Here is a 12,786-nt window from a genome sequence, read left to right as displayed (position 1 = left end):
CAAAGCCTCTGACTCACTGGATCACAGTATTAGTGAGTGCTGACCTGCAACTTAACACTGGTTTTGTCAGTCTTCATGGGCGTTTTTTTAATTGAAGGAGAAAAAGAATTCAGAAAGGAAAATTACTTAACTTTAGACCACCTGACAATTCCAAAATAAAAGAACACCAGAACATTACAAGAACATCTAAGAGAAACTATCCCCGTAGTGTTAAATCCTCTCTGGTTTGGAGTCTGCCCCAATTGTGCGAGGGAATGCAAAGCTAAACACCAGGAGCCACAAATGGGCTTTGGGAAAACATCTCCCCCAAAGAAGTAAGACTCCCCTCACCTGCAAATGAGGAGCACTGTTTGCACAAGTACAAAATCTACACCTTAACAATGAAAAAATAAAAAAAAAAACCCAACCCAAACTCACATGTTCTGGCTGCATCTACACTACTTCCCTTCAGGAATTTATATTGTTTTCCTGGAGTGCAACTGATTTTAATGTGACTATATTTGAAATAATACTCATAGTAAAATCCACTTATTCAAAATAAGATTTTAAGAAACAAGTTTACCTGCAATGGGGCCACTGAAGTAAAACAATTTAGTTCTATAGTTTTCTGTAATAAGGAGGAAATTTCTCTTTTGCCCTTCTGCTGTTGAAATGGCACTTTTGGTTACTTTAACTGTGGAAAAAATAATTTTAACTCAGAGAAAAACTGGCCACACTTTTATCTCTGAGCTGACTTATCTGGTTGCCGAACGGCACAGAAAGAAGAAATTAGAAAACCTTTAAAATGTGCAAGTCAAGAACAGTAAATCTTAAAATGCACATGAAAAAACTGCTCCCTCTCCCATCAGACCCGAAACCAAAGTGATCCAGGTACCTTCACTTTGCCTCGCTGATGTGTCAGTCAGTCAGTCACTGCTGCCCTGCAGGAAACTGCAGAGTAAGTTCAGGAGAGGAGCTCTTTGGCTTTGAGGTCATGCACCAAGTCAGAGCAAGCAGTGGTGGTTTGCCACAGGAGGAAACCACTGCACAGGGTGAAGCAGGAGCTTTCCTCTTCCGTAGAAAATAACGGGATTATTTTATGGTGAGACTTGTGCCTAACCTCCTCCCCCAACCACATGTTTTGAAAGACTAGACAGACCCCCCAGCATATCCACCTCAAACATATTACCTGTGGGTTATTTAGAACCTGTGGGGTTTTTTGTTTTTGAAATAATTTCTCCTCTATGATTACTGCTGATGTAAGAGCCTAGTTTCCCCTTCCAAAGCAACTCCCCAAGACCTGAATTACAATGAAAGTGTTTGAGAAGACTACCTCCCTGCTTTCTACACCTGTGCTGCACGCACAGAGAAACCTGGCTGAACAGGAGGGACCCTTCTGCTCACAGAAGTGGATGTTAATGCTGCATGGCAGAGGGGAAACTAAGCCCAGATCTGGAACAGATTAACAAATGCAGCTGTATGCTCTCAGCTGCCCCTGCAGCAGCGGGGCTTTCCCCAACACCCACCTTAGCAAGTGTCAAAGGCCATACGCTTCATCATGTAACACAACTACAGCTGTACTCTTTAATATTTTAGGATGGAAGCATCCGCTACCTTTGTGTCCAGAGTATGAAACCTTGGCTCTCACATGCTCCTTTTAATAGTGCCAAAAGGATTACAGCCCATATTTGTAGCTTCTTGCTATGTGTCTACGATCTGGCCCCTTTGTTTTGATTTAAATAAATACAATGGTGCAACTACGAGACCAGTGCGCACAGTGGAAAATAACTTACTTGCAAATAAGGCATAAATATTTACTGTCACAAAACCAGTAAATATACTGGAAAAGCAAGTTACAGTGAGGGGTCTCATAAGCTGAAAAGGCAGCCAGGTTGTCTGAACCACACTGTAGCCAAATTTCAGTTCTCAACTGAGAGACGGCAAGCTGCAGCCGCTCACTGTATTTCTGTATCACTACTGGCTTAGGAAGAATGTAAGTTGTAACAGGAAGGAATACAGGGTGCCACCTTTGCTGACGCTCGTTCTTTTTGCTGCAAACCTAAGAGATAAAACTCCTGCCTCCCAGCAAGCTGTGTAGCAGCCTGCAGTAGGAAGCACGGATTCATTGTCTAGGGAGAGATACTAGGTAAACGAATCTGAGCACAGGAAAATGAGAACAAAGCTCAAATGCCTCTGAAGAAATTGCACTCAAACCACTGCTCTGCCGAGTCCAAAGCCCAGAGGTACCCGCACTGAATGAACAAAAAAGGGCTGGAACTGACACACACCACTGGAGCTGTCTTGGGGGAAAAGAAAAACAGACAGGGCAAGCAGATTCCCTGACTTCTGTCATCTGGGAGCACACACTGCATCAGCCCAGATGCATCCTGCCAGGGAGTAGGAGAATGTGTCCACTTACCTATCATCAGTAACAGCTGGGGAGTTACAACTGTATCTGCACACCTTTTGCTCCACTGGTGGGTATGAGCCCCAGGAGCTGCCTACAGTACAAAGCAGCAGGAGGACCAATGTTGAAGATTACAGCACCCATGAATTGCAGTATAGCTTAACAACCTTCCTGTGAAGTTATTCGCCAGCTACACTGAGCATGCTTAAAATCAACAATGCAAATGCTTTTAAGGACACTTTATAAGCACAAAAATAGTAGAAACAAAACTTTGTGAACAATTTGAAAGATACAAAAAAGTGCCTTTCGATAGCAGTGCTTTAAAAATGCACACAATGGTATATACTCTTATTGCTCAAAAAAACTAGTCTGAAATATTAAAACAATTTCCAGAGGTGCTGAAAAAGATTTTTAAAAAATCATATGAAACAGGTCAGCAGAGACAGCACCATTAATTTTTCTCTTTTTGTGATGTACTTATTTAAAACTATATAGTTATAGATGTGTCATTTTCCCCCTCTAATTAGCAAAGCTTTTTTCCTATTCATAAATTATTCACAAAGACATTTATTATTTGGATTTAAAAACTTTATAAAAAAAAGGAATGGGGGACTGTCAACAGTATTTCTCAAATCTATCAGCCTGAATTACTCTCATGAGAGATTAGTTTACATCTTTTGTACATACTTGAGGATACTGTCAGGTCAAGCTACTTCCTTTGTTTCATTCTTTGGGGGAAGGAAAGCATTTAATATTTGCTTTCGGAGAAAAGGTAAACAAAGAGTAAAATCATTTGCCCTCTGAGCCTTGACAGTATCCCCATGGTGATGAGGGAAGTTCTAATAACCGAGGATGGGGTAGGTACAGTCCAAGTATTTCAGCTACTTCACAAAGGTTGTGTACCACTACCCTGTAATGAACATGCATGATACATAGGACCACTTAGGCTAACTACGCTACCTTATCACAACCTCTGAATACGTGGGTAAGACCATACAATCAAGCTACTGAAGTACAAGAAAAAGGACTCTAGTACTCAATCTGGTGATTGACTGGCAAACAAAAAATCCAAAGCAAATACAATAGTCTGTTTCCTACTCATATGGGCCCTTAAATTAAATTATTAGCAAATGCTATTGCCTCTCAAGGTTGAGTTTTTTTCCAGTCTTCTCCCTTGACTGCTAGAAGTGCCAACTTTGGAATTAACAGGTTTATGCATTGGTTGCAGTCTCTGGCGGGTCAAAGAAAAGAGAGAGAATTCCCACCACGCTTGGCCTGAAATTACCACTCCCTTCTCTCTTTCTAGAAGGTTTAGAAAGTTTCCTGACAGTTTCTAATGAATTACAAACAATAGTTTCTTTAAATGTTTCTAGACACTTGTTTTTGTAAAGATAATACATCTTATCAGGCACAGACAAGGTGAGACTGTACGCTCTATATGCTTGTGCGAGAACATAACACTCTCTACAGAAACCTACCTGTTCATTCAGGGAAAGAATTAGACGTACAAATGATGTATCGGCAGGGGTCAGCCTTGTGGGTCGGCATCAATTGCAGGAGTACTGGCAGCTTTCAGAAGGGGTTAACACAAATATATTCGTCTTCAGCCACAGAAACAAATGACTGAGCCTACTATAAAGTTAGAATGCATAATGGATTGGAATAATATATATTTATCCTACTTACTGCATGGACAAATAACTTTGAAATAATTCGTAGCAGTGTATATTTTTAAACTATTTGGAAGGGAGGGGGAGGCTCTTTATAGTATAAATATATTTCAGTCCAGCCCACTATATATAAAAATCTCTTTTCTTCCTCAGAACATACTCATTTTCAGTAGTATTATGACCAGAATGTTTTGGTATGTTGCATCTGTACTTTTCAATCAATGGACAATGTACATTGTTACTGTTCCTAGCAGAACACCTCAGCTCTGCACTATTTACCCACCACAAACTGCCAAGAGATTTGTGGGGTTTTTTTGTTTGTTTGTTTTTTCTTCCTTTCTTTAAAGTGCCCCCTACATCTTCATCTTTGTGGTAAGATTTGACTACAGAGTCCGATTCCAAATAATATAGTGACTGAAACAATAAATACGGTTCTACAAAAACATTCTGGTTATCTTTTATAATTGCGACGAAATATATCACAATATATTATATACCTACACTTATAATACATGCACAAACATGTCTCACGTGGACAGACACTACAAAAAAAATTATCTCCCCCCTCCCCTAAATGCAGAAAAAGTAAGAAAATGGGGTTTTGGTCCGATCCATATGAAGGGTAAAAGAAATTGAAAGGATAAGTCAATGCCTCTCTACCCACCTTTCCCAATAAAATATCAACACCCCCACGACCCCAGCTTTTTTGGCCTAGCCATGAAAGGGGAATGTCTTTACATTTAGCCTTAGCTACAGTTTGAGATCACCTCTTCCGATGGGGTACCTATCATCCACGTCCCCGCATTCTCTCCAAGTGTGCAAGATCACGGGTTGGCTGAACATGGAGCAGCCCACAAGTCACGGAGAGCACCGGCCCTTGGGGACTGACTACCAGTCCCGCGACAGCTTGGTGTTCTGATCCCTTTTGGGAGGTGCAGGGGGTGGCCCCCTCCGTAACGTTGCATAGCCTGATATATGACTGCCCCCGAAGCTGCTCGTCTTCTGCTGGTCAGCCAGCAGCTCTGGTGGAGGCGGAGGCAGGGCCATGTCATCCATGGTGGCTGTGGGCTCGGTTCTGGACATCCGCGCGGAGGAGAGGGAGCCATGCCGGGTGATGGATTTCCGCTGCAGCGTCCGGTTGAGGTCTGCCAGGAATCCTGGCTGAACGCTAAGGCTGGACTTGGGTGAAGTGGGCACTTGTGGGCCAGCTGACCCTGGTGGCTCTGCGACCTCTGCCTGTGTCAGTCGAGTGCTGTCGTTCCGCTTGGGACGTGTGGGTGGTGGGGCTTTTTTCACAGATGGTTTTGACCATGCCTGAGGCTGAGGATTGACAACAGCGACTTTTGGGGAGGTGCTGCCTGAAAATACTGATGGGATCTCAACTGGCGGGAGAGGAAGGTCTATTTCAGGTGGTGGCGGCGGAAAGTCTGAATCAGATGGTGGTGAAGGGAATTCGACCACAGGTTCCTTCCCAGACACAGCCGGAGCAGGAGCCTTGGCCGGGATCCCTCCTTGCGGAAGGACAATGGGCAGGCTCACCCCAGAAAGGTTGAGCTTTCCTGGCTTTGGAGGGGCTGCAGGAGGCGATGACTCCTTGGAAGGAGACCCTGACGGCTCTGGTGGGTGTGCAAATTTGCTGACAAGGCGGTCCACTGAAGGTCTCTTGGACTCATGGTACTCAGTGGAGCTGGTGGACTTGATGCTGGAGTTTCGCTGAGGTGTTGGAGGTGGTTTCTTCCCTCCAGGGCTTGATGTCTTGCTGGTCTTTTTGACTGGAGACCCTGATTTGTCAGGGGGGGGAGAACCTGCAGAGGAAGCTGGGGAAGGAGGTGGAGGAGGAAACACTAAGCTGCTCTCTGGTGGAGGCGGGGGGAAATCGGGTGAGGGAGCGGAAGCCGGCTGCCATTTGGGCTTTGCCTTCACTGCTGGAGGTGACTGTGGAGCCACGCTCAGCGGAAGGGGCTTCAGAGGCTGTGGCTCAGTGGCAGGTGGGGTGGGAGGAGGTGGGAACTGGCTAACTATCTGTTTCACCACCGACGGCACCGGGGACTGCGGGGATGGAGGCGGCTTCACAGAGAAACTCTGCTGCTTTGGGAACGTTGGCGGGGGAGTGGGGCCAGGAGGGGCTGGCGGCAGCGGAGGCACCTGTGGAGAGGTGACGCTTGGTTGTTTCTTTATTGCAAGGGGCAAGGGAGCTGGCACAGGGGGGGTGACATGTGTGACCCCTGGTGATGCTGCCTTCCCACTAGGCTGCGGGGGAAGAGCTGCCATGACAGGCTTTGGGGGTGCCTGAGGTGGTGGTGGGGCAGGCACAGGAGGAGGAGGTGGTGGCAACGAAGAGGTGGCAGTGGCAGCGGCCTGGCTTACATTTGGTTGAACCTGATGGATTTTGGGGGGCGGTGGCGGCGGTGTGAACTGTGGCACAGAAGGGGCACAAGGTGCCGGCTTCAGCTGCGCCATGGCCGAGCCCGGTGTGGGCGGAGGCGGGGGAGGCGGGGGAGGTGGCATGACCCCGTTGGGGGGCACCAGTATCTGAGGCTTTCCCAAGGGTGGGGGGGGTGGGGGGGCCTGCTGTGCAGCAGGAGCTTTGGAAAAAGGCCCGCCATGCTGGGCAGCGTTCTGCAGCCTGGTGATGGTGCTGTACTTGACGAACATGGTGGCAGACGAGCCCGCGGATGGGGCAGCCTGGCTGGGGAGGGGAGGGGGGGGCGGAGGAGGGGGAGGTGGGGGAGGGGGGGGCGGGGGAGGCGGCGGGGGCAGCGGAGGGGTCGGCTGCGATGCTGTGTAGGGGGTCCCCACTTTTGTCTGTGCGGACACAGGAGGTGCAGCAGGCATGAAGGGCCGACCTGCAGGCTCCATTCGGGCCTATTGGGAAGGGATTTTTAGTGGAAGTGGAAAGGGAGAAAAAGAAAAAGACAGAGAGGGAGGGAGGGAGACAAAGAGATTATAAAGTCAAGGTCTAAATGTGCCTATCATTAAAAATTAAGTGGCAGATTACAGCATGCAGGAAGTATTAGCAAAACAATGTAGCAAGAGACAATTCCATACACTGACAAGGCTGGACCATGCACAGTCTGACCGGGCAGGCAGGGAGGGGAGCTGGCAAGAATCAGCAGAGCCAGGTCTACTCCAAGCTAGGCTGAATGTCAGGGAGAAAATACACCAGCCTTGTCATTTCTGTGGGGAAGGCACCTGCACCCAGTGAGAATTGCTGGTCCTCCTCTGGGCAAGTATAATGACCCAAAGAGAGCACTCCTCAGAGCACCACAGGCCATGACAGAGGACATCAGGCAGAGCAAGAGACTCTGCAGACATCTCCTCAGCGCAGTAAGACTAGAGTTAAACCATACACGGCCTCCCAGAGCATCTGTCAAGCCTTTACATGGGTTAGCTCAGGCCTTACACTGTTCAGTGTTACAAAATGCAGAAATCCTGAACTGCTCTAAAACATGTGAAGAGCAAGCTCCATGCAGGAATACTACTGACAGCCTTCCACTCCACATGCTCTGATATCCAAGACTGGTAAGGAAAAAAAAAATGAGGAAAAAGAGGGAGAACTGAGGTTTCCTAGGAAAATTTCCCCAGAAGGAAGTGTTTAGAGAACTGCAAAAGAAAGTTAGCTTGGGAAAGAAAAGCCATAGATGCTACTATTATGTTAAGCAGAAAAAGAAAGGAAAGACAGGGAAAAGCTGACTAAGGAAGGAAGGAGCAATGGGAAAGCAGCAGGCAATGTTTTAGTCTACTCGTCAGGTTTTGCTCAAGTTAAATTTTTTCTCTAAAACTGCAAACCTACATTCCTGTTAAAAATTAAAAAGATAATTGCATTACTCAAGTTTATAAACATCCTCCTAATACAACACAGTGGTTTGGCTACAAGCCAAGTTGTGAATTTCACAGTGCACAGCATAGAAACATGCATTAGAAAAGCAACACCAAGATGGCAACTGACCACGCTGGGTACCTATACTTCATTAGTAGATACTCTGCCATGTTAGCCCAATTATGCTCATCTGCACTGTATGAGCAGGTTTGCATATTCCCTTGTTCTAAACACAGGTGCACAGTTTCTATACGCGCAGAACACCACCAAAAGGATTAGAGAGTCAGAAACAACAAACAGTGATTTACAACACACATGGGCTGTGCCTCTACCTGTCACATTAGGTCTGGAAGTCAAGAGTATAAGAGTTCTGGAGCTAAATCAAGGTGTTCACATAACAAAACAGGAGAGAAATCTTGATCTCTTGCAAGTGTTAGTCTGTAAATTACCATTCTCCCAATCACCCAGGTTAATGAATTTTCAAGTAGCACCATCTGACCTTAATTGTGCCCTGTATAAGGCACCACCTGTGTGCTGACCTTAGCTGTGCTGAGCTTCACTTTTGACACCTGAGACAGCAAAAGGCAACAGGAGAAATAAAAGCAGCATAAAACAGAGAGGGAGACCAAGGCATAACAGAACAGCTATCCCTGAATGGCAACACCTCAGAGAATCTTGAATTTGTCACTTAAAGCACACACAGTGAGCACGCATTTTGATGCCTGTTGTAGCATCCCATTTGAAATAACATGTTCAAAATCTAACAAGCAAAATGAGACATAATGTGATCTTCACTGCCCATCTTTGAAGAATGTGAACAGATGAATAAAGTATTCTTTGGGCAAACAGCAATCTTTCAAAATAGGAAGTGGACAGATTACCTGCATTTTGGGAAATGTGGGGGTTTTAATCTTAGATATATTTGAAACAGGGAGGAATTTTCCTCATATCCGTTGAAGACAGTAATTTTCACAGTGAGCAAATTAAGTGCCCAGGAGAGGGAAAAGAATATTGTGCATCTCAGGAGGGGGAGCTCCTCCCATCTCCACAAAATCAGATTAAATTTCCACAACCAGAAACATATTCAGTGATACTTTGTTTATAGAAGAACTTTGAAACAGATCATTGTCCTTGTTCATCCTTATAACTATGTGATGTCCTTCTGTGTATCCTGAAAAATTACCTGTTGCATACTAACAATTCAGATTTGTAACATGCATCTTCATGACTATCTGAACTCTCAGAAATGCTATAAAAAGAAGAGTATCCATTTTTTTAAATAACTGTGGTTTTTTTTTTTTAGCTGTTTTTCCTAAGAAAATAAGCTTTTGCAATTTAACTCTTTGCCATCTCTTTCCCTATGCCAGTTGCTTTTGGATTGGTTAGCAAATTTCAGTCAAATATGACAGACTGCTAGAAATCTCAATATATTTTCAGCTTCAATAAATTGTTGTGAAGTTACTGGCACCTGGTAAATGAGGGAAAAGCAGACATAACTCACCCATTTTTAACTTGTTGAGCAGTTAGCCACTGGCCAACCAGTACGACATCCTGGCTGGCTGGCCAGCCTCAGTGTCATCTCCCTGCTGAGCCAAAGCATGCTCTGTTCTGCCCTGCTTGCTGAGGGGGATGAGACAAGCATAACAAAGGGGGAGAGAGCTGTTGCAGAAGGGGAAGGGACATGCTGGACAATTCTCCATTAATTCTGCCACTTGCAGCAACCTGCCCATATGAACTTCTTAAGCCAGTTTTGTCACCAGAGCACTGTGGAATAACTACCTCTGAAATAAATGTTTGGAGACTAATCTGCCTAAACCAGCATGTCTTAGTATCACTGCAACTGCAACTACCTTTTAATGTAAATTACAATTTTTTCAACACTGTTGTTTCCTTTCTTGCCAATCAGTTTAACATTTTTCACTGCCAATCTAATTTATTAGTTATTTAAGTTCCTTGGGCCAGATCTGTACAGGATAAAAACCCCATGTACTGTAGTTCCACTGAAGGTAAATTTGTCACCAATCTAATCAGAATTTTTTAATGTGGCTTCGAATTGTAATTTTACATGGTTCATTTTCTTTGGATTCTTTGGAAGTTTTAAGGCAATCCATTCACCTATGTTACACATGAGGAAGAGAAATATACCTTTTCTTGGATTTGTGCATAGAAAGGAATTCAAATTGATGAAATCTTGAAACATGGATGGCCCTCAACAGGGAGCAGTCTGAATATTTTATTTTTAAAATGCCTTTAATCAGATAACATAAAAATTCTTGGGGTTTACTTAAATGAGCAATTGTGAACAGCACCATGGACTTGATAAAAACAACAGTGGCCCCATTGTGGTAAACTTCAGATTCTTCTCTAAAAGCTCAAAGACAGTGTAACAGCAAGATTTTCACATTAAAACCAAAACTTTAGGGAACAGTAACATTACAGTTCTCATACCAGTACTCCTTCACCTCTGTCCGATACACGCCAGACAGACTCAAGTGCCCTATCTTTTTGCACCTACCCTGCTCCTGCAGAAATGATGCACCCTGCACACATATACAAGCCATCTGCTGATGAACATGCAGCAGGTGTTGCACTCATGCAGTTCAAAGATTTGGATTACAATTTAGCAAGCTACATTCCTGGGCTGAGTACTACACTACTATTAGAATCAGACAATTTCCAAGCCAGCAGGCACTGAAGAAAAGTTATGAATCCCAAAGAATGCAGTCATGTCAGTTTTCACATTGTGCCACATGTGCTTTCTTATTTGAAAATGTGATATTATGTCTTATTTTTAGTTATTTATCTGATGCACCAATGTCAGATGTAGTGACCCATAGGTTTAGTTTTAAGAAACTTGCTTCTCTAGCTTGAACCTGGGGTCTGGGGAAGATTCAAAATTGACAGGAGTGAAGATAGCTTCCCATAGCATCCTGCCAACGTACTTCCACACGTAACTGCTGCAGTTAGTACTGACATCATGGCTGTTCAGGAACCTGGAAATTCCTTTGAGCCTGACAACAAGCCAGATTAAGTGGCAATTCTGCTGTGTTTAGAAGTGTTCCCCAGGAACTATACCAGTCAACTATGACAAAAAGGACAGAAAACTAACCAAACCACAACAGACCTGAGCCCCAGGCTTCAAGGCGTTAAAATCTTTTGTAACTCTCTACCGGTAACAGGAGATACCAAATCTGCCTCAGTCCACAACTGCTTTCAATTTTAATATTTCTGCTTTGACCATATCTGTGGTTACTGCTTCCATTTCCACCGAATATAATAGAAAACATTTGAGTAAAAACTACTGGAGTACTTAAATAGATATACCTGCCTTCAGGTCTCAGTTATTCACATCTTCACAATGGAAAGATGTGGCTAGTTAACTGGAGAAAGGTCTTAGTGAAAGAATTTCATTCAACTTGTTAACAGCTGATCGTTTTATTTTGTCTTTATTCAACATTAGTTTATAGGATTCTATGGGAAGGCCTTTATCACGCCTTCAAAGAACAGAGGGCTTCTATGCACACACATAAGAGGAAGAACAGAAGGTTCCAGGGCTGAATTCCCTTAAAAAGCGATTCCTGAATAAACAATTATATGGCAGTGTATGTCAATAACAGAGTAAAAAAGAGAAAAAATCCCACTCAAGACAGAGGTGGGAGAGGTATCACTCTGTCTGGTACATTTTGTTGGGCGTTGGTTCTCAAACTAAAGTCTTCTTGTTACCTTGCTGGATTCCTCCAGTTGAGTGCCTCGTTTCCAGGCCTCGGAGAACATGGAGCTGACAATACTTTGGGAACGGACATGTCCAGCTGGCTGTGTGTCAGAAACTCCACTGTCAGACTGATTAGAATGATTTGACTGGGATTCTGTTTAGAAGAAAGTTAAGAAACAGTTAGCAGATGTTTCTGAATGTAAGAGTAAAGTTGGTGTGCTTATAATGCAACTGTGTGACATTTATTGGTCACAGTTGTTAAACATGTTATCCCACCAAGGGACATTGTTGCCACTAACTACTGTATCAGCTCTAGCTCACGTCCAGGCCCTTGTTGTCTGGAAAACAAAACAGTGCAACAGATCCCTGGTATGAACCAAATCTGAAGCTCCACAAAGATGACAGCATGTCAGATATGTCGCAAAGTAAAAACACAATGCAATTGTATAGGTCCTGAAACACCCAACAGCTCCTGTGCTTTGCGAAAAGCCTCATTTCATGCAATGCATGCAGCCTGCTCTCTCCAGCACTCTTCCCAACACAACCTTAGAAACAGACACTGGACATAGGCTGAGGACAGGCAGACTATGCTAGCTGAGGCAGTAGTCTACTTCTGACTGCTCCATTCAAGGGAAGAGAAGGAATGATGCACATCCTGCAAGTAGCAAACACAGATAATGCTCTGGGTATCTTGAAAAGACAGAAGCAACCACTGCCAGACCAATTTATACAGCCTGGCACCTGCTTTCTGTGTAGTCTCAAGCTGTCCTGGGGAAGAACAGCATCTAGGCACAGGCTGGACTGCAACTCTGGCAGAACATGCATGCCTGGTGGGCTGTGGCTCAGCTCCCCGCAAGAAGAGAAACTTTATCAGAAAAACACCCAGCTTGGATGGAGAAATTGTCAGTAACTGAGAATTTACTGCTATGCCTGGCAAGCTGTGCCGCACAGTTGAAGAAACACGATGCCTTCCCGGTTAGGCTGAATTTGCTTAGCTCATTCTCAGAGGCTACCTTCTGAACCTTTCCAATTCAGTAGCATTACTTCCTGACCTGTATCTGCAATGGACAAAACACTTTCACACAATAGCCTGTTTTCAATAATGAAACTTGCCCCTGAGGGTTCAGAATAACCTGGCGAAGTGTCAGTCAGCTCTGAACAGTGAAATGAGACTATATAAACCATTCATCAATTTTTA

The 12,786-nt window shown here is 44.4% G+C and overlaps 1 protein-coding gene across 2 annotated transcripts in view; it reads right to left on the bottom strand.

Moving 5' to 3' along the window:
• Positions 1-2,713: 2,713 nt before the first annotated feature.
• Positions 2,714-12,786, bottom strand: part of RAPH1 (Ras association (RalGDS/AF-6) and pleckstrin homology domains 1) — a 97,481-nt gene continuing 87,408 nt past the window's right edge. For both annotated transcript variants that reach the window (XM_049799606.1, XM_049799611.1), the window contains exons 13-14: positions 11,600-11,742; positions 2,714-6,921 (exon numbers count right to left, since the gene is read on the bottom strand). In XM_049799606.1, the coding sequence (XP_049655563.1) occupies positions 4,945-6,921; positions 11,600-11,742 (2,120 nt within the window). In that variant the 3' untranslated portion in view covers positions 2,714-4,944. The remainder of the gene's footprint in view (positions 6,922-11,599; positions 11,743-12,786) is intronic.

Source organism: Accipiter gentilis, chromosome 1 (genome assembly GCF_929443795.1).
Source record: "Accipiter gentilis chromosome 1, bAccGen1.1, whole genome shotgun sequence".
Taxonomy (NCBI): domain Eukaryota; kingdom Metazoa; phylum Chordata; class Aves; order Accipitriformes; family Accipitridae; genus Astur; species Astur gentilis.
Note: the sequence above shows the minus strand (reverse complement) of the source record. Positions and strands in the feature narration are given on the sequence as shown.